The sequence below is a fragment of the Oncorhynchus keta genome, chromosome 23 (assembly GCF_023373465.1).
Source record: "Oncorhynchus keta strain PuntledgeMale-10-30-2019 chromosome 23, Oket_V2, whole genome shotgun sequence".
In the NCBI taxonomy this organism is placed as follows: domain Eukaryota; kingdom Metazoa; phylum Chordata; class Actinopteri; order Salmoniformes; family Salmonidae; genus Oncorhynchus; species Oncorhynchus keta.
In genome coordinates, this window is record NC_068443.1 from 8,028,635 (window position 1) to 8,051,134 (window position 22,500).

The 22,500-nt window shown below is 43.8% G+C and overlaps 2 protein-coding genes and 1 long non-coding RNA gene across 53 annotated transcripts in view; 2 read left to right on the forward strand and 1 right to left on the reverse strand.

Annotated features, from left to right (window-relative positions):
* The window catches only part of nadkb (NAD kinase b), a 25,139-nt gene extending 19,431 nt beyond the window's left edge, over positions 1-5,708 (forward strand). For both annotated transcript variants that reach the window (XM_052476163.1, XM_052476164.1), the window contains 4 exons: positions 3,725-3,824; positions 3,926-4,083; positions 4,191-4,273; positions 4,460-5,708. In XM_052476163.1, the coding sequence (XP_052332123.1) occupies positions 3,725-3,824; positions 3,926-4,083; positions 4,191-4,273; positions 4,460-4,622 (504 nt within the window). In that variant the 3' untranslated portion in view covers positions 4,623-5,708. The remainder of the gene's footprint in view (positions 1-3,724; positions 3,825-3,925; positions 4,084-4,190; positions 4,274-4,459) is intronic.
* A 1,995-nt stretch (positions 5,709-7,703) lies between these two features.
* Positions 7,704-11,844, forward strand: LOC118375286 (uncharacterized). 50 transcript variants are annotated; one of them, XR_008076947.1, is made up of 4 exons: positions 7,704-9,192; positions 9,249-9,276; positions 9,332-9,359; positions 9,415-11,844. It is a non-coding gene; the product is annotated as an uncharacterized LOC118375286 (long non-coding RNA). The 50 variants fall into 50 exon arrangements; XR_008076946.1 differs by lacking the exon at positions 9,332-9,359 and having other exon boundaries at positions 7,704-9,331; positions 9,387-9,470; positions 9,527-11,844; XR_008076922.1 differs by lacking the exon at positions 9,332-9,359 and having other exon boundaries at positions 7,704-9,331; positions 9,387-9,442; positions 9,499-11,844.
* A 5,789-nt stretch (positions 11,845-17,633) lies between these two features.
* Positions 17,634-22,500, reverse strand: part of LOC118375285 (protein shisa-like-2A) — a 5,936-nt gene continuing 1,069 nt past the window's right edge. Inside the window, exons 2-3 of the mRNA XM_035761802.2 lie at positions 20,611-20,747; positions 17,634-19,545 (exon numbers count right to left, since the gene is read on the reverse strand). Coding sequence (XP_035617695.2) covers positions 19,370-19,545; positions 20,611-20,747 — 313 coding nt within the window. The 3' untranslated portion in view covers positions 17,634-19,369. The remainder of the gene's footprint in view (positions 19,546-20,610; positions 20,748-22,500) is intronic.

The window sequence follows — 22,500 nt, forward strand, 5'->3', positions numbered from 1 at the left end:
CTCCATGGCAGCAGTCATAATAAAGCGTGGCTGGCTGGATGTTAGCGGCCCTGTTGAGCCAGTTGCCGTGGTTACGAAGGCGCACCTAGACGGATTCTGACCGCAGACCTTAATGCGCTCGGACAGTTTGTGTGACATACACACTCAATTAAATTCAAGTTGCAGCGTAGCCCAGTGGTTAGAGCGTTGGACTAGTAACTGGAAGGTTGCAAGTTCAAACCCCCGAGGTTCAAATCTATCGTTCTGCCCCTGAACAGGCAGTTAACCCACTGTTCCTAGGCTGTCATTGAAAATAAGAATTTGTTTGTTCTTAACTGACTTGCCTAGTTAAATAAAGGTAAAATTAAAAAAATTAAAAAATTGGCATGACGTAACAACGTACATATTGCCAAAGCTTACTTTGGAAATTAAGTTATTTAAAATGAATTAAAATAATCAAAATTGTCAGTGGGTGAATCATTAACAACAATAATCAAGGGTAAATATAACTACAATGGACAATAACAATGGCAAAGATGAGGTTGGTTGGTCTGTCAGACACTGTCCCTCATCTTATGGCAGGCAGCAATGTAGTGCACTGCCAACCCACAGCTCTCTGCGTCCTCCCCCCAACAGGACGGGTAGCCTACCCTCTTCAGAGAGGTCTTTGAAACCTTGAATAATTTCACATTTGGAGAAATTACAGTAATTGTTTTTATATTTTTTTTTACAAATACAGCTCCGTCTCGGGTTCTGCTGTTGTGCAGTGGTTGCACAGCCTTTACTCTACAGGGAAGCCATGTTTTCCTCTGTCTACCCTTCTCAATGGCAAGGCTGTGCTCACTGAGCTTGGACTAATAATGTAGTAGTTTTTAATAATGTCGTTTTTGTTCTGACTGTGTTGTAATTTGGTTTATTCTGATTGATTGGATGTTCTGGTCCTGAGGCTTCAGTGTGTTAGTAGAACAGGTTTGTGAACTCAGCCCCAGGACCAGCTGGATGAGGGTCCTGAGGCTTCAGTGTGTTAGTAGAACATGTATGTGAACTCAGCCCCAGGACCAGCTGGATGAGGGTCCTGAGGCGTCAGTGTGTTAGTAGAACATGTTTGTGAACTCAGCCCCAGGACCAGCTGGATGAGGGTCCTGAGGCGTCAGTGTGTTAGTCGAACATGTTTGTGAACTCAGCCCCAGGACCAGCTGGATGAGGGTCCTGAGGCTTCCGTGTGTTAGTCGAACATGTTTGTGAACTCAGCCCCAGGACCAGCTGGATGAGGGTCCTGAGGCTTCCGTGTGTTAGTAGAACATGTTTGTGAACTCAGCCCCAGGACCAGCTGGATGAGGGTCCTGAGGCTTCCGTGTGTTAGCAGTACAGGTTTGTGAACCAGCTGGATGAGGGTCCTGAGGCGTCAGTGTGTTGTCAAACATGTTTGTAATGAACTCAGCCCCAGGACCAGCTGGATGATGGGTCCTCAGGCTGATTTTTGTAGTTTTATTATGAACGTGTTTGGTCTAACTCAGCCCCAGGACCAGCTGGATGAGGGTCCTGTTTATTTTTGGCGTAATTGTGTGTTTGTTACTTGAACTCTGTGAACATTTATTTGGGCTGAATTTCTCAGCCCCAGGACCAGCTGGATGAGGGTCCTGAGGCTTCCGTGTGTTAGCAGTACAGGTTTGTGAACCAGCTGGATGAGGGGACTCTTCTCAGCTCTTGGCATTGCAGGATTTGGTAATGATATGAGACGAGGTCACTGTAGATGTTTCCAAAAACTTCATTGCTGATTTTTGTAGTTTTTATTATGAATGGATTTTGGTCTAATTCTGCTCTGCATGCATTGTTTGTTGTTTTCCTCTGGACATGTAGATGTTCATTTTAGTTTATTTTTGAACCTAAGTAATTGTGTGTTTGTTACTTGAACTCTGTGAAGCATTTATTTGGGCTGCAATTTCTGAAGCCGATAACTCTAATGAACTTATCCTCTGCATCAGAGGTAACTGGGTCCTTCCTTTCCTGTGGCGGTCTTCATGAGAGCCAGTTTCATCATAGCGCTCGATGATTTTTGCGACTGCGCTTGAAGAAACTTTAAAAGTTCTTGACATTTTCGGATGGACTGACCTTCATGTCTTTAAGTAGTGATGGACTGACCTTCATGTCTTTAAGTAATGATGGACTGACCTTCATGTCTTTAAGTAGTGATGGACTGACCTTCATGTCTTTAAGTAATGATGGACTGACCTTCATGTCTTAAAGTAATGATGGACTGACCTTCATGTCTTTAAGTAATGATGGACTGACCTTCATGTCTTTAAGTAATGGTGGACTGACCTTCATGTCTTAATGTAATGATGGACTGACCTTCATGTCTTTAAGTAATGATGGACTGACCTTCATGTCTTTAAGTAATGATGGACTGACCTTCATGTCTTTAAGTAATGATGGACTGACCTTCATGTCTTTAAGTAATGATGGACTGACCTTCATGTCTTTAAGTAATGATGGACTGACCTTCATGTCTTTAAGTAATGATGGACTGACCTTCATGTCTTTAAGTAATGATGGACTGACCTTCATGTCTTTAAGTAATGATGGACTGACCTTCATGTCTTTAAGTAATGATGGACTGACCTTCATGTCTTTAAGTAATGATGGACTGACCTTCATGTCTTTAAGTAATGATGGACTGACCTTCATGTCTTTAAGTAATGATGGACTGACCTTCATGTCTTTAAGTAATGATGGACTGACCTTCATGTCTTTAAGTAATGATGGACTGACCTTCATGTCTTTAAGTAATGATGGACTGACCTTCATGTCTTTAAGTAATGATGGACTGACCTTCATGTCTTTAAGTAATGGTGGACTGACCTTCATGTCTTAATGTAATGATGGACTGACCTTCATGTCTTTAAGTAATGATGGACTGACCTTCATGTCTTTAAGTAATGATGGACTGACCTTCATGTCTTTAAGTAATGATGGACTGACCTTCATCTTTAAGTAATGTCTTATGTCAGTAATGATGGACTGACCTTCATGTCTTTAAAGTAATGATGGACTGACCTTCATGTCTTTAAGTAATGGTGGACTGACCTTCATGTCTTTAAGTAATGGTGGACTGACATTTCCCTTTGTTTATTTGACCTTCAGCTTTGTAATTCTTTCATGTCATAATGATGGACTTTTACATTTACACCTTTGTCCAAATGGTGGGCTTCATGTTCTGTATATCTATGCTAATGATGGACTGACCTTCATGTCTTTGTTATGGATGACCTTCATGTCCAGTAAACAGTTGGATGGGCTGACCTTCATGTCTTTAAGTAATGATGGGCTGACCTTCATGTGACAAATGATGGGCTGACCTTCATGTCTTAATGTAATGATGGACTGACCTTCATGTCTTTAAGTAATTTTTTTTCATGTCATAATGATTGACAAAGCAATGAATTTAGACATGTCATAAATGGACTTACATTTCACCAAAAACTCATGTTTAATGATTAAACCATTATTCCTTGTTTCAAAACTATACTGTTTGAAGCTAACTAGTAAGCTAATTGACAAATGTGAACTTAGCTTGCTTAACAACATGGTGTTTTTTTCATCGTCATATGTTGACAAAGCAATGAATGGTTAGACATGTCATCAAATACTGTCACCTAAACTCAGTTTAATGATTAAACCATTATTCCTTGTTTCAAAACTATACTGTTTGAAAATGTGTGTGTGTGTGTGTGTGTGTGTGTAGGTTCTGAATGAGGTGGTGGTGGACCGAGGCCCTTCCTCCTACCTGTCTAATGTTGACCTGTACCTAGATGGACGCCTCATCACCTCTGTACAGGGAGACGGTGAGTACAGTACATGACACAGCGCCACAGTGGTGACACAAACTCTTCTGTCTTCAGTACCAATCTCTCTCTTCTCCCCTCTCTTTCCTCCACTGCTCCAGGTGTGATCGTGTCGACCCCTACAGGCAGTACAGCGTATGCAGCAGCAGCGGGAGCCTCGATGATCCATCCTAATGTCCCGGCCGTCATGGTCACACCGATCTGCCCACACTCCCTCTCCTTCAGACCCATAGTGGTGCCCGCTGGGGTCGAGCTGATGGTGAGAGTTGGGAGAAGAGGGGAGGGTTGAAGAGAGGGAGTGGATCTGTCTGTCTTATGGATGTGTTGACCTCTTCACCTTGTCTGTCTGTCTCTGTCTGTCTGCAGATCACCCTCTCCCCTGATGCCAGAAACACATGCTGGGTGTCGTTCGATGGCAGGAAGAGACAGGAGATCAGCCATGGAGACTGGTAACTTCACTGTCCTTCACCTTACCACCATTTACTACAGTGTAATAGCTTCCACATACAATCAGGTAGAATGGAAGATCCACACTAATCAACCCTAATCTCCCTCCTCTCCCTTCTCTCCCCCTCTTACCACTCCTCTCACCTCCCCTCTTCTCCTCTCACCGTCTCCCCCTACTCTCCCTGCAGTATAAAGATCACTACGTCGTGCTATCCGGTACCATCCATCTGTTGTCATGATCTGGTGTATGACTGGTTTGAGAGCCTGGCTCAGTGTCTGCACTGGAACGTCAGAAAGAAACAAGCTCGTCTGGCTGACGATGTCTCAGACTCCTCAGATACAGAGAACTGAACACAGACAGACAGACACACAAAAGTGCACAGGAATTGAAAACACACAAGCACATAAGAATATATACAGTTGAAGTCGGAAGTTTACATACACGTTGGAGTCATTAACTCGTTTTTCAACCACTCCACACCACTAGTTTGGCAAGTCGGTTAGGACATCTACTTTGTGCAGGACACAAGTCATTTTTCCAACAATTGTTTACAGATTATTTCACTTATGTTTCACTGTATTACAATTCCAGTGGTTCAGAAGTTTACATGCACTAAGTTGACTGTGCCTTTAAACAGCTTGGAAAATTCCAGAAAATGATGTCATGGCTTTAGAAGCTTCTGATAGGCTAGTTGACATCCTTTGAGTCAATTGGAGGTGTACCTGTGGCTGTATTTCAAGGCCTACATTCAAACTCAGTGCGTCTTTGCTTGACATCATGGGAAAATCAAAAGAAATCAGCCAAGACCTCAGGAAAAAGAATTGCAGACCTCCACAAGTCTGGCTCATCATTAGGAGCAATTTCCAAATTTCTGAAGGTACCACGTTCACCTGTACAAGCAATAGTACGCAAGTATAAACATCACGGGACCACGCAGCCGTCATACCGCTCAGGAAAGAGACGCGTTCTGTCTCCTAGAGATGAACGTACTTTGGTGCGAAAAGTGCAAATCAATCCCAGAACAACAGCAAAGGACCTTGTGAAGATGCTGGAGGAAACAGGTACAAAAGTATCTATATCCACAGTAAAACGAGTCCTATATCGACATAACCTGAAATGCCGCTCAGCAAGGAAGAAGCCACTGCTCCTCTCGTCTGACGAAACAAAAAGATAACTGTTTGGCCATAATGACCATTGTTATGTTTGGAGGAAAAAGGGGGAGGCTTGTTAGCCGAAGTACATCCTCCCAACCGTGAAGCATGGGGGTGGCAGCATCATGCTGTAGGGGTGCTTTGCTGCAGGAGGAACTGGTGCACTTCACAAAATAGATGGCATCATAAGGAAAGAAAATGATGTGGATATATCACCACCTTCCGGAGACACCTGAAACCCCACCTCTTCAAGGAATACCTAGGATAGGGTAAGTAATCCTTCTCACCCCCTAAAAAGATTTAGATGCACTACTGTAAAGTGGCTGTTCCACTGGATGTCATAAGGTGTATGCACCAATTTGTAAGTCGCTCTGGATAAGAGCGTCTGCTAAATGACTTAAATGTAATGTAATATATTGAAGCAACATCTCAAGACATCAGTCAGGAAGTTAAAGCTGGGTCACAAATGGGTCTTTCAAATGGACAATGACCCCAAGCATACTTCCAAAGTTGTGGCAAAATGGCTTAAGGACAACAAAGTCAAGGTATTGGAGTGGCCGTCACAAAGCCCTGACCTCAATCCCATAGAAAATATGTGGGCAGAACTGAAAAAGCGTGAACAAGCAAGGAGGCCTACAAACCTGACTCAGTTACACCATCTCTGTCAGGAGGAATGGGCCAAAATTCACCCAACTTATTGTGGAAGTTTGTGGAAGGCTACCCGAAACATTTGACCCAAGTTAAACAATTTAAAGGCAATGCTACCAAATACTAATCGAGTGTTTGTAAACTTCTGACCCACTTGGAATGTGATGAAAGAAATAAAAGCTGAAATCATTCTCTCTACTGTTATTCTGACATTTCACATTCTTAAAATGAAGTGGTGATCTTAACTGACCCAAGACAGAATTTTTACTAGGATTAAATGTCAGGAATTGTGAAAAACTGAGTTTAAATGTATTTGGCTAAGGTGTATGTGAACTTCCGACTTCAACTGTGTGTGTGTGTGTGTATATATATAATATAAAACAGGTTATGATGCTAACTGACTGATTTTCCTGCGGCCCCTGGCTGGATGATTCCGTTAACATGTAGTGTTATAGTCCTAATCATCACTCTGTTTTAGTGTGCATCTCAATCAGTATCATTCCAAATATTATGCTTGTCCCTTGAGCTGATCTGGGAGAATGATGAGTAGACTACATGGCTACAGGTCACATAGCTGATCTGGGAGAATGATGAGTAGACTAGATGGCTACAGGCCACACGACTGATCTGGGAGAATGATGAGTAGACTAGATGGCTACAGGCCACACAGCTGATCTGGGAGAATGATGAGTAGACTAGATGGCTACAGGCCACACAGCTGATCTGGGAGAATGATGAGTAGACTAGATGGCTACAGGTCACACAGCTGATCTGGGAGAATGATGAGTAGACTAGATGGCTACAGGTCACACAGCTGATCTGGGAGAATGATGAGTAGACTAGATGGCTACAGGCCACACGACTGATCTGGGAGAATGATGAGTAGACTAGATGGCTACAGGCCACACAGCTGATCTGGGAGAATGATGAGTGGAATAGATGGCTACAGGTCACACAGCTGATCTGGGAGAATGATGAGTAGACTAGATGGCTACAGGCCACACAGCTGATCTGGGAGAATGATGAGTGGAGAAGTCCCAAATGGTACCCTATTCTCTATACAGTGCACTTCTTTTGGCCAGATTTCTATGGGTCCTGGTAAAAAGTAGTGTTCTGTTAAAAATTGCAACCTCTGCAATAAGGAATTGAGACCAAAAGCTCAAGAGGAGTTTTGAGTGTTTTTAATACCAAGGATACAGTCAGCTGAGTGCATACATTTAGAAAGGTCACAACACATTTTATACTCTTCCCTTGTAGGCATCACCTCCCCAGCTATACAGTTTAATATACTCTTCCCTTGTAGGCATCACCTCCCCAGCTATACAGTTTAATATACTCTTCCCTTATACACCTCCCCAGCTATACAGTTTAATATACTCTTCCCTTATACACCTCCCCAGCTATACAGTTTAATATACTCTTCCCTTGTAGGCATCACCTCCCCAGCTATACAGTTTAATATACTCTTCCCTTACACACCTCCCCAGCTATACAGTTTAATATACTCTTCCCTTATACACCTCCCCAGCTATACAGTTTAATATACTCTTCCCTTATACACCTCCCCAGCTATACAGTTTAATATACTCTTCCCTTATACACCTCCCCAGCTATACAGTTTAATATACTCTTCCCTTATACACCTCCCCAGCTATACAGTTTAATATACTCTTCCCTTATACACCTCCCCAGCTATACAGTTTAATATACTCTTCCCTTGTAGGCATCACCTCCCCAGCTATACAGTTTATGGCCCCAATGAGATTCCCTCCTTTCCCCTGTGAAATGTCCATGGTTGTCTCTTTGTTTAGCTATATTTCAGAATCGCATGCCGTCCATCTTCTGTTCTGGGCCTGACCCTGCCCTCTGATCCTAGGCAATTTCCTCTTATCTGATTTGTTCAACATTTCTAAACTAGCATACACACAGTTTCATGGCCTGAACTCCATTAATACTCACAGTAATCTTTCACTAAACAGGATACAAACAAATGACAGTTTAACTTGAAACATGTTACACTTTTAATAGAATCCATCAGCACTATATAGGGAATAGACTGCCATTTGGGACCAAAACATAGTGCACTATATAGGGAATAGACTGCCATTTGGGACCAAAACATAGTACACTATATAGGGAATAGACTGCCATTAGAGACATAGCCTTACATCAGTCTATTCAGTCCATGTTTCACACTTTAGGTTGACAACAGTTTTCACTAGATGGCCATGCTGCAATGAGAGAAATTCCTGTTCTTCTGTACACTGCAGCATGGCTAGATAGTGACTAGTGTTGAGAATATCACCATAGTGAGCTGATGACCACTAGGAGGAGCCGCTGTAAACTCCTTAGACACTAGAGTATACAAAACATTATGAACACCTGCTCTCTCAATGACATAGACTGACCAGGTGAATCCAGGTGAAAGCTATAGTCCCTTATTGATGTCACTTGTTAAATCCACTTCAATCAGTGTAGATGAAGGGGAGGAGACGGGTTAAAGAAGAATTTAACTCGATATTAGGAATGTGTTCCTGATCATATTTACTCCGTGTATGTTCTCCGTTTCTTTGTGGTGGTCTAGAGTTGAAACTCAAACAACTTCAATGATCCCTGAAAAGCTGTAGTGCAATGATCAGTCAAAAGGTGTAGTCAGTCCAATATCCCCCAAAAGGTGTAGTCAGTCCAATATCCCTCAAAAGGTGTAGTCAGTCCGATATCCCTCAAAAGGTGTAGTCAGTCCAATATCCCTCAAAAGGTGTAGTCAGTCCAATATCCCTCAAAAGGTGTAGTCAGTCCAATATCCCCAAAAGGTGTAGTCAGTCCAATATCCCTCAAAAGGTGTAGTCAGTCCAATATCCCTCAAAAGGTGTAGTCAGTCCAATATCCCTCAAAAGGTGTAGTCAGTCCAATATCCCCCAAAAGGTGTAGTCAGTCCGATATCCCCCAAAAGGTGTAGTCAGTCCGATATCCCCCAAAAGGTGTAGTCAGTCCCATATCCCCCAAAAGGTGTAGTCAGTCCCATATCCCCCAAAAGGTGTAGTCAGTCCCATATCCCCCAAAAGGTGTAGTCAGTCCAATATCCCCCAAAAGGTGTAGTCAGTCCGATATCCCCCAAAAGGTGTAGTCAGTCCAATATCCCCCAAAAGGTGTAGTCAGTCCAATATCCCCCAAAAGGTGTAGTCAGTCCGATATCCCCCAAAAGGTGTAGTCAGTCCAATATCCCCCAAAAGGTGTAGTCAGTCCCATATCCCCAAAAGGTGTAGTCAGTCCGATATCCCCCAAAAGGTGTAGTCAGTCCCATATCCCCCAAAGGTGTAGTCAGTCCCATATCCCCCAAAAGGTGTAGTCAGTCCCATATCCCCCAAACGGTGTAGTCAGTCCCATATCCCCCAAAAGGTGTAGTCAGTCCAATATCCCCCAAAAGGTGTAGTCAGTCCAATATCCCCCAAAAGGTGTAGTCAGTCCAATATCCCCCAAAAGGTGTAGTCAGTCCGATATCCCCCAAAAGGTGTAGTCAGTCCGATATCCCCCAAAAGGTGTAGTCAGTCCCATATCCCCCAAAAGGTGTAGTCAGTCCCATATCCCCCAAAAGGTGTAGTCAGTCCGATATCCCCCAAAAGGTGTAGTCAGTCCGATATCCCCCAAAAGGTGTTGATGAAGTATTATTTGAGTGTCTTTCTAACCTCCTGATGTTAATTCTGTCAGGGTTGGGATCAATTCCATTTCAATTCATTCCGATTCCACATTTTCCTCATTGAAAAGCATGGACTAGAATTGGAATCTGCTTTTCAGTGTACTTGTTGGATTGACTGGAATTCAAATGGAATTTGACCCCAACCCTGGTCTCTACATAACAGAGTAGGTCTTCTGTCGTCAGACACTGCACACCGTACAGAAAATGGAGGCCCATAATGTTGAAGTTTTGTAAATTATTTGTATTTTACCTGACCACTTGTGTAATATTTGTATATTCTGGTCGTAGGGTTTCAAAACTATTTCAACAAGATAAGTGTTTTAAAAACCTTATGACGGATCAAACAAACACGGACTTTCATCTCCGATTTCACTGTTCACCTGTAGACCAATTATTTAATATTTATTCTGTACATAGATAATATAGTCAATCACCACATTCATTATATTCATATTTACATATAGAGCCGCTAGTTTAAAGGAGATCTTATGCTTAGTATGTTTAATGGTTGTCTATATTTCACACACGAAGAGGCCACTTTCCTGAATATTTAAAGGGGTAATCTACAGTTGCTAGATTCATTTTTGGACATTTTAAAGTAATGATATAGTACCATTTAATTCTAGAAGAATTTGACTTAAAAATGCCTCAGGAGCTTAGTTCCACAGTTTTACCCCATCAGAACCCAAAATATAAGCTTGTTTTACTCCAATGTTTGTAAACAATGTAAATGTAAACAAAACACTATATCCTAATGACATGGTGAAAACTTCAATTTTGATGTCATGGATGGTCAGTCCCTGCATCCATATCTCTAGGAATTTGAGTGATTACGTTTCTTCAGCTCAACCCCCCGCTTTTTACCGAAACGGGTGGAGACAAACACTTCGATTTTGTTTCAACTGCTAGATTGGCCCTTTTAAAGGAGGTAAGCTGGAGGAAAGAATTAGGACCCTTTATGGTTGGTTACAAGCGTTTCACCATGTTTTTAATGAGATTGTCCCTTACACACAGTTGTGATTTTGTGTTGAAAATAAAGTACTTTGTGTGCATCACAGGTATGCTGTATGGCCAAAAGCATGTGGACAACCCTTTTAAATTAGTGGATTTAGCTATTTCAGCCACCAGCCACACCCATTCATGACGGGTGTATATAATAGAGCACAACGACATGCAATCTTCATAGACAAACATTGGCAGTAGAATGGCTATACTGAAGAGCTTAGTGACTTTTCAACGTGGCACCCTCAAAGGATGCCACCTTTCCAACAAGTCAGTTTGTCAAATTTCTACCCTGCTAGAGCTTCCCCGGTCAACTGTAAGTGCTGTTAGTGTGAAGTGGAAACGTTTAAGAGCAACAACGGCTCAGCCGTGAAGTGGTAGGCCACACAAGCCCACAGAACGGGACCGCCAAGTGCTGAAGCATGTAGCACGTTAAAATCGCCTGTCCTCGGTTGCAACACTCACTACCGAGTTCTAAACGGCCTCTGGAAGCAACATCAGCACAATAACTGTTTGTCGGGAGCTTCATGAAATGGGTTTCCATGGCCGAGCAGCCGCACACAAACCTAAGATCACCATGCGCAATGCCAAGCATCAGCTGGAGGGGTGTAAAAGCTCAAAAGTGCACAAAGCGAGGTCCATACAGAAATGTTTTGTCGAGATCGGTGTGGAATAACTTGACTGGCCTGCGTAGAGCCCTGACCTCAACCCTATCGAACACCTTTGGGATGAACTGGAACGCCAACTGCGAGCCAGGCCTAATCGCCCAACATCCGTGCCTGACCTCACTAATTCTGTTCTGGCTGAATGGAAGCAAGTCCCCAGAACGATGTTCCAACATCTAGTGGAAAGCCTTTCCAGAAGAGTGGAGGCTGTTATATCATCAAAGGGGGGGACCAATTCTATATTAATGCCCATGATTGTGGAATGAGATGTTCAACAAGCAGGTGTCCACATACTTTTGTTCATATAGTGGAGACAACTATGATTTTGTTTTAAGATTTGGACTGGTGCGGACCAACCAAATGTGGTCTTGTATTGGGGCAGAGCTCATTAAAACTAGGTTATTACATATTTCTACCTTTTTGTGTACATATTTATTAAGGATCACCATTTAGCTCTGCCAAGGCAGCAGCTTCTCTTCCTGGAGTCCAGCAACATTATACAACAAAAATGCACTGCTCAAAAAAATAAAGGGAACACTTAAACAACACAATGTAACTCCAAGTCAATCACACTTCTGTGAAATCAAACTGTCCACTTAGGAAGCAACACTGATTGACAATAAAGTTCACATGCTCTTGTGCAAATGGAATAGACAACAGGTGGAAATTATAGGCAATTAGCAAGACACCCCCAATAAAGGAGTGGTTCTGCAGGTGTTGACCACAGACCACTTCTCAGTTCCTATGCTTCCTGGCTGATGTTTTGGTCACTTTTGAATGCTGGCGGTGCTTTCACTCTAGTGGTAGCATGAGACGGAGTCCACAACCCACACAACTGGCTCAGATAGTGCAGCTCATCCAGGATGGCACATCAATGCGAGCTGTGGCAAGAAGGTTTGCTGTGTCTGTCAGCGTAGTGTCCAGAGCATGGAGGCGCTACCAGGAGAGAGGCCAGTACATCAGGAGACGTGGAGGAGGCCGTAGGAGGGCAACAACCCAGCAGCAGGACCGCTACCTCCGCCTTTGTGCAAGGAGGAGCAGGAGGAGCACTGCCAGAGCCCTGCAAAATGACCTCCAGCAGGCTACAAATGTGCATCTGACTCCATGAGGGTGGTATGAGGGCCCGACGTCCACAGGTGGGGGTTGTGCTTACAGCCCAACACCGTGCAGGACATTTGGCATTTGCCATAGAACACCAAGATTGGCAAATTCCCCACTGGCGCCCTGTGCTCTTCACAGATGAAAGCAGGTTCACACTGAGCACGTGACAGACGTGACAGAGTCTGGAGATGCCGTGGAGAACGTTCTGCTGCCTGCAACATCCTCCAGCATGACCGGTTTGGCAGTGGGTCATTCATGGTGTGGGGTGGCATCTCTTTGGGGGGCCGCACAGCCCTCCATGTGCTCGCCAGAGGTAGCCTGACTGCCATTCGGTACTGAGATGAGATCCTCAGACCCCTTGTGAGACCATATGCTGGTGCGGTTGGCCCTGGGTTCCTCCTAATGCAAGACAATGCTAGACCTCATGTGGCTGGAGTGTGTCAGAAGTTCCTGCAAGAGGAAGGCATTGATGCTATGGACTGACCCGCCCGTTCCCCAGACCTGAATCCAATTGAGCACATCTGGGACATCATGTCTCGCTCCATCCACCAACGCCACGTTGCACCACAGACTGTCCAGGAGTTGGCGGATGCTTTAGTCCAGGTCTAGGAGGAGATCCCTCAGGAGACCATCCGCTACCTCATCAGGAGCATGCCCAGGCGTTGTAGGGAAGTCATACAGGCACGTGGAGGCCACACACACTACTGAGTCTCATTTTGACTTGTTTTAAGGACATTACATCAAAGTTGGATTAGCCTGTAGTGTGGATTTCCACTTTAATTTTGAGTGTGACTCCAAATCCAGACCTCCATGGGTTGATAAATTTGATTTCCATTGATAATTTTTGTGTGATTTTGTTGTCAGCACATTCAACTATGTAAAGAAAAATGTATTTTATTAAGAATATTTAATTCATTCAGATCTAGGATGTGTTATTAGAGTGGTTCCCTTTATTTTTTTGAGCAGTGTATATTACATGACATACATTTCATGTCATTTTTCACCACAGGTAGTGTTTGCCCTCAGGCCACTACTCTACTACCACATACCTGCGTAGGATACATCACTGTGAAGAGAAAGACATTCATACATTTTCCATAATTATGCATTTCTGTATAGTACAGATCAGGGACCCATAATCCTGTTACCTGATTTACATTTTTGGGGAAAATGTTGCATAAACAGGGAGATTTTTAATAATTCTGTTACCAAACGTTGCATCCGCGTAGTTCTTCCACTAAATATGTTGTGAAATATTTATTCAAAGTAGTCCTTGTGCATAGAGTTGTATGGTTTGTTAAACTTTTAAATCAATGGTTTTTGTGTGGCATCTGTTTTAAAAGTGTGAAATCAGTTTTTCAAATCTATGTAAATACTTTTCATTTGATACCAAAATGTTTTCTTTAATTTAAAAAAAATGAACTACGCAAGTCAGTTACAATGATGGCCTTCACTGGCCAAACCCTTAAGACGCTGGGCCAATTGTGCAATTGACTCCCAATCATGGCCGGTTGTGATTACAGCCTGGAATTGAACCAGGGTCTGTGGTGACTCCTCTAGCACTGAGATGCAGTGCCTTAGACTGCTGCGCCACTCGGGAGCACTGGGACCTCAGACATCCCACACAAAATGGGTTGTGAACTAATTCGTATATTTTAGCCATTCATTCACCCATGTCTTCTGGTTCATGGTTTGCTTGTAAAATACACCTTGTCCACTAGAGGGCTGTCTTCTACCACTTAGAACCCTCAGTGGGTTGGTTGTCATAGAGACGAAGCTCAGAAGCCATTTGGTTGCTCCTGAAATGGCACCCTATTCCCCATATAGTCAACTACTTATGACCAGAGCCCTATTTATTTGAACTTTAAAAAAAATATTTTTTTAACTAGGCAAGACCGTTTAAAGAACAAATTCTTATTTACAATGACGGTTTACCCCGGCCAAATCCAAACCCGGACGGCGCTGGGCTAATTGTGCTCCTCCCTATGGGACTCCCAAATCCGGCCGGTTGTGATTACAGCCTGGAATCGAACCAGGGTCTGTGGAGACGCCTCTAGCACTGAGATGCAGTGTCTTACATCGCTGCGCCACTCGGGAGCACTGTGACATCAGACATCCCGGTGCTGTCATGAAAAATGGGTTGTGAACTAATTAGTATATTTTATCCATTCATTCACCCATGTCTTTCCTGTCATTACTAGTCATGACTCGACCAAACGGGGATTGTCATTGGCTGATAATGGCAGCCAACTTGTCATTGCAGCCATTCCTGGACTCCCCTTTTCTACTGCACCGTTATAATTGAAATCATAGTACCATGATGGTCTTCTTGTTCACTACCAGTCATAGGCAATTCATGTACCATTTTCCCAAGACAACTCCTTTCAACATCTAGGCTACATTCTGTAACCTGAGGCGCTGATAAATTCTCCATGTTGTTGAATGTCTTCCATGCTGTTACATGGCTCCCTCTGGGGCTGAAAAATTACATCTGATTGACACTCATGCAGTCTTTGATCACTTTAGGCCTGCAGTACAGAGTGTCAGGTCTGGACACTTACCGTTTTACCCAAAAACCCTGCCTGAGAAAAATACTGCTGTTTTGTGAAATTACATCCTAGAGAGAAGCTATAGGTGTCATCAGAAGAGAGACCGTGGAATCTGAAAGCCTTCAGTTACCTTCCACACAACAACTAATCAGCCAAATATCAAGAGGTTTGGCTCATCTGACGAAATTGTCAGTTTGCTAATGTGTTTGGATACTGAAAGACAATTTGGCGTGTTTGAGTAGATGCTAACAGTCAGATGGGTGCGAGAATAGGCTAGAGGGGTGCGAGAATAAGCTAGAGGGCTGCGAGGATAGGCTAGAGGGCTGCGAGGATAGGCTAGAGGGGTGCGAGAATAGGCTAGAGGGGTGGGAGAATAGGCTAGAGGGGTGGGAGAATAGACTAGAGGAGTGGGAGAATAGGCTAGAGGGCTGCGAGGATAGGCTAGAGGGCGGCGAGGATAGGCTAGAGGGTTGCGAGGATAGGCTAGAGGGGTGCGAGAATAGGCTAGAGGGGTGTGAGACAATTAACTGAGAAAGGGACATGGGGTTGATTTGGCTGTGTTTACATCAATCAACTCAGATTTTTTGCCAATAATTGGGAAAATATCAGGATTAGGCTTCCTGTGTAAATAGCCTTTGTACTGCAGTATGTTTGTGGATGAACAGGAGAAAATACTGACTTGTGAAGATTCCCATTCCCAGACACATCCGCCCAAATGCGCAGAGAGCCTGGTGGACCAGAGAGTCAAACTTGGCCTTCGTTAGCCAGTACAGAGAGCCGGGAGAAACTCCCAGCGCATACCATAAGGCACTGGTTTAAACCAATCATCTCCCACAACACCTTCCCCTAAACCTCCCCGTACGATAGCACACCACAAGCACAGAGCCACGCCTTGCAGTCTTGTGATTCGCTAAAATTAAATTCCTATTAGAGTTCTATGGTCACGCACACCAAGGCCAACTTTTGATTGGTTGATGTCCCAGGCCTATATGCACTGTGCACAATAGCCTGAGGACGAGGTTAGTGAAGATGCAGAAACATAGAGATGCATATCACCGTCCCATGCAATATATGTTATTGTTAGTGAACCTCGATTAGCATCACATAATCATAAACATGTCGTGATGAGTTAAAACCATTTCCCCAACAGGGTGTAAAAAGCACGGAGTCACAAAGAATAATAGGAAAGAGTAGTAAATTATTTATTTCTACTTTGGGAAGTAAATGACCACTCGACTGAAGCTAGATCAGCTAGCTGAATACATTTTTATTTTAACTTGGCAAGTAGGTTAAGAACAAATTCTTATTTACAATGACGGCCTAGGAACCGTGGGTTAACTGCCTGTTCAGGGGCAGAATGACAGATGTTTACCTAGTCAGCTCGGTGGTTCAATCTAGCGACCTTTCTGCTACTAGTCCAACATTCTAACCACGGCTACCTGCCGCCCCAATATGTCCATACTGTTGATGATGACATGCCCCTCCTGGGTAAAGACTGATTGGATTAACACTGTTTCCATGTCATTTCAATAACAACAAATCAATGCGACGACGTTGAATCAATGTGGAAAACTGATTGGATTTGCAAACAGTCATCAACGTCATCAACACACTTTATAATGAAGGGAAAAACGGTAACCATGCTCATGTTACTGTAGCTTCAACTTATGTGTTACTGCAGCGTTCTCAAGATAAGTATGGGGTTATGGGGGATGACCCCCGTTTATCTTCACCTGCGATCCATCGCTTCGTTTGTGCGGTCCTCTCTTGATGAAGATCATATTTTTTTTGGAGCTGATATTTCTGTCTTCTCAAGGACTGTATTGAACCATGTGTATGAGAGAAATAATGGACATCTGTCTACTCCTTCTTCCCTGTTATTGACTCAGTGCTTTAAACACACTGTTTTTACAATGAGGGGAATGGGGAAGAAGTCCAGACAACGTAGTTGTAGGTGCTGGAGAATAAAAGAAGAGATGTTTGATGTCTCGGGGCTCTTTTCAATCCGCGTTGTGGGAGTTCAGATTTACAACGTGATTGAAAATGTAACGTTCCAGATTTTAACGGAGACTGCATTCACGGTAAACGCTGCTGCGTATGTCGGCTCAGTCGAAAATTACCTTTACATTTCTATTGTGGAATCTGTAACTCTTCAGGTTCACAGACTGAATAGAGCCCTTAATTGTGGTTGGAAATGGTGACGTCATCAACACTGAGTGGCAGAATGGTTTTACTCTCTTCATTCCTATGGTCCTCTTTATCCAGAGGCATATATGGAGATTATGTACATAGATACATACAGTATATATAATGTGTATATACTTTATGTACATACACTGTGTTTTGCTGTTCATGTTGGAGAGGGTGAGCTCCAAACACCCCCGATCTCGTCAACAGTTGTCCCGTTTTGAGTTTGTGTTTCATGTAACCACATGGGGGTGTTGTCGGAGAGCTCCGTGCTCTTGGATAGCTTATGTAAATGTTTGATCACAAATTGATATAGCATCTGCTTCTCACACTTTTTTTCAAATGTGTATATAAAGAAATAGTTTTGTTTTTATAAAGCACTTTGAATATTGAAAGGCCACATGCATTTATTTTTGTAAGTACATTTTAATGTGTTGTGCACTCAGCCACACACTAATAGATTGAGAACATCAAACTTGGTGCCTGCTGTGATAACACCATAAAGATGCCACATCTTTCCTCTTTGACAAGTTACTCTCTCTATTTGAAGCATGACTAACAAAGAAGTGACTCACACAGCTGATGCCTCATGGCATGCAGCAGCCATTGTATATGGCAAATTGGCGACACAATGACTTTGACCACATGAATTAAAGTGTTTCTGAACATGGGGGGGGACATATGGGAACCGGTTCTATAATCTCTGCCATAATCAAAGCTGAGTTGTGAGAAAATCCAACATGACAGTTTACAGATGACAGTTCAACATGCAATGTTTCAACAAGTAATTTCATGTATTTTATATTAAGCAGACATGACCTTTTTAAAGCTGGAATCCACATAAGGGCAAAACGACACCGCTGTGCGCGCCAGGCTTTCTGAGGCTTTCTGAAGCTTTCTGAGGCTTTCTGAAGCTTTCTGAGGCTTTCTGAAGCTTTCTGAGGCTTTCTGAAGCTTTCCGAGGCTTTCTGAGGCTTTCTGAAGCTTTCTGTTTGTTATGTGTTGTACTATGTCTGATTTACTTCCTTATCAGTTCTATTGGATGCAAATACGCTGTAGACACTTGTTGTCCCATTGGCAACATTGGCAACCAAATAAACATTTCACACACAGACACGTAGACGATCGTTAACAGTGTCCAGATAGAAGGTGAGGAATCACACAAACTGTCGGCGTTGAAGTTCAGTAATGCTGGTTTGAGGAGCTTGTTATCTCAAGAGTGTTTTGTCTTGAAGACACACGAGCTTCTGTTAAATCAGACACAGTTCAAATGGATTTCTCAACACAAAACAATGACTGAAAAGATTTCCCTCTGTCCCTTCTCTTGCTTCATCAAACAACATTGGAATACAGAGGTGAGGCAAGACAGACAATGCTTCGGCTCCACAGTTGTCCAGTGTGACTTCTGTCTTTCTGTTTTTGAAGTTTATTTTCATCAACAGGGAAAAAAAGAAGCTCAACTGAAATGTTTCTAAAGTGGGTTCAGTCTTCCCACTGTGTGGCGCAGTCTTCTATACACTCATTTCCAGTCAGAACAAGTAAGCATCTGGCTGCCTTTAGAAGACAGCGTCCTACGAAGCGCCCTTCATATTAAAGGCCCAATGCATCCATTTTTATCTTAATATCAAATCATTTCTGGGTAAAAATTAAGTACCTTAATGTGATTGTTTTGAATCAAAATGGTCAAAACGAAACAATGGCTTCTTAACAAGAGCAATTTCTCATGCAAGAACTTTGAAAGGACTGTCTGGGAGGAGGAGAACTGAAAACTAGCTGTTATTGGCTGAGTTTTTGGAACTCTCTTTCTTATTGGCCTATTAATCTATTAACCAATTTACTGCCTGGTGATGTTACCAGTCAGGCCAAAACTCCATCCCACCAAAACAGGCTGAAATTTCAGGCAGTCTTTTACAAAAAAGCTCTTACACTAATAGGGCATCATCATTATTTAAAAAATGTCACAGTATTATCCCAACCTAAATATATATCAAACACAAATAAATCACGTTTTTGACTGCACTGGGCCTTTATGCGTCCTACGAAGGGCTCTCCATTACCTCCTAAGCATCCTACAAAGTGCCCTACATATTAAGAGCACTACGATGGGCCCTCCATGTTGACGGTGGTGACGAAGCACCTCTGGAACAATCTCTCAGGGTCGGGTGGCTGGTTGTCACAGTCCAGCTTCCTGCTGAAGAAGTGCTTCCTGAAGCCCTGAGGGCCGATGGAAGGTGCTGGGCCGGTGTGGCTGGGGCCCTCTCGGGGGTCCAACCCTGAAATACCGAGACACACACGCAGGCACACATGCACGCACGCACAGACACAGACACACACACACACACTGCAGCTGTACTTGTTCATTTTATTCCCAACCAGACATCACTAGCTGGCCCATCATTATGGTATGTCACTAGCTGGCCCATCATTATGGTATGTCACTACTGGCCCATCATTATGGTATGTCACTAGCTGGACCATCATTATGGTATGACACTAACTGGCCCATCATTATGGTATGTCACTAGCTGGCCCATCATTATGGTATGACACTAGCTGGCCCATCATTATGGTATGTCACTAGCTGGCCCATCATTATGGTATGTCACTAGCTGGCCCATCATTATGGTATGTCACTAGCTGGCCCATCATTATGGTATGTCACTAGCTGGCCCGTCATTATGGTATGTCACTAGCTGGCCCATCATTATGGTATGTCACTAGCTGGCCCGTCATTATGGTATGTCACTACTGGCCCATCATTATGGTATGTCACTAGCTGGCCCATCATTATGGTATGTCACTAGCTGGCCCGTCATTATGGTATGTCACTAGCTGGCCCATCATTATGAAACCAGACATCACTAGCTGGCCCCTCATTATGGTATCTCACCAGCTGGCCCATCATTATGGTATGTCACTAACTGGCCCATCATTATGAAACTAGACATCACTAGCTGGCCCATCATTATGGTATGACACTAGCTGGCCCATCATTATGGTATGTCACTACTGGCCCATCATTATGGTATGACACTAGCTGGCCCATCATTATGGTATGACACTAACTGGCCCATCATTATGGTATGACACTAGCTGGCCCATCATTATGGTATGTCACTACTGGCCCATCATTATGGTATGTCACTACTGGCCCATCATTATGAAACCGGACCTCACTGACTGGCCCATCATTATGGTATGTCCCTACTGGCCCATCATTATGAAATGTCCCAAGCAAGACACTAATGATGATAAGTCACTAGCTGGCCCATCTTTATGGTATGTCAGTAGCGGGCCCATTATTATGGTATGTCGCCACCTCTGGTCCCTTGTGTTACCTGGTGGTCGTAGTGGCAGGCCGTTGTCAAGACGACTGGGCTTAGTGGCGATGAAGAGGTAGCAGAGGACACAGACTGTGATGAGGAAGGCCAGGAGGACCACTGCTGCTATGGACAGACCTATCAGAGCCCCAAAGCTGGGGAGGGAGGGAAGTAAGGGGGGGGGGGGGAGAGGGGTAGAGAGAAGGGAAGAGGAGAAAGAGAGATGAGGAGAGAGAAACAAGAGGAAGAACACATCAAAAGAGAGTCAAAGAGTGAGTCAACATCAACAGTGAAGAGGTGACTTCGGGATGCTGGCCTTCTAGGCAGAGTTGCAAGGAAAAATACATACCTCAGACTGGCCAATTAAAAAGAAAAGATTAAGATGGGCAAAAGAACACAGACACTGGACAGAGGAACTCTGCCTAGAAGGCCAGCATCCCGGAGTCGCCTCTTCACTGATGAAGTTGGGACTGGTGTTTTGTGGGTACTATTTAATGAAGCTGCCAGTTGAGGACTTGTGAGGCATCTGTTTCTCAAACAAGACACTCGAATGTACTTGTCCTCTTGCTCAGTTGTGCACCGGGGTCTCCCCCTCCTCTTTCTATTCTGGTTAGAGCCAGTTTGCGCTGTTCTGTGACGGGAGTAGTACACAGCATTGTACGAGATCTTCAGTTACTTGGCAATTTCTCGCATGGAATAGACTGCATTTCTCAGAACAAGAATAGACTGAAGAGTTTCAGAAGAAAGTTCTTTGTTTCTGTCCATTTTGAGTCTGTAATCGAACCCACAAACTCTGATGCTCCGGATACTCAACTAGTCTAAAGAAGGCCAGTTCCATTGCTTCTTTAATCAGAACGAAAGTTTTAAGCTGTGCTAACATAATTGAAAAAGGGTTTTCTAATGATAATTTAGCATTTTAAAATGATAAACTTGGATTAGCTAACACAGCGTGCCATTAGAACAAAGGAGTGATGGTTGCTGATAATGGGCCTCTGTACGCCTATGTGGATATTCCATTAAAAATCATCCGTTTCCAGCTACAATAGTCATTTACAACATTAACAATGTCTACACTGTATTTCTGATCAATTTGATGTTATTTTAAATGGACAAAAAATGTGCATTTCTTTCAAAAACAAGGACAATTCTAAATGACCCCAAAGTGCTTCGAGAGACTAGTCAAGGATTATATCACCGGCCACCCTAGACTCACTTCAGTTTGCATACCGCCCTAACAGGTCCACAGATAATGCAATAGCCATCACAGTGCACACGGCCCTATCCCATCTGGACTTTCTGACGGGCCGCCCCCAGGTGGTGAAAGTAGGAAACAACATCTCCACCTCGCTGACCCTCAACACTGGGTCCCCACAAGGGTGCGTGCTCAGCCCCCTCCTGTACCTCCCTGTTCGCCCACAACTGCGTGGCCATGCACGCCTCCAACTCAATCATCAAGTTTGCAGACAACACAACAGTAGTGGGCTTGATGAACAACAACGATGAGTCAGCCTTCAGGGAGGAGGGGAGGAGCCCTCAGAGTGTGGTGTCAGGAAAAACACTGCAACAGCGCCTCTTTCAACCTCAGGAGGCTGAAGAAATTTGGCTTGTCACCCAAAAGCCTGACTAACTTCTACAGATCCACAATCGGGAGCATCCTGTCGGGCTGTATCACAGCCTGGTACGGCAACTGCTCCGCCCTCAACCGCAAGGCTCTCCAGAGGGTGGTGCGGTCTGCACAACGCATCACCAGGGGAAACTACCTGCCCTCCATGACACCTACAGCACCCGATGTCACAGGAAGGCCATAAAGATCATCAAGGACAACAACCACCCGAGCCACTGCCTGTTCACCCCGCTATCATCCAGAAGGCGAGGTCAGTACAGGTGCGTCAAAGCTGGGACCGAGAG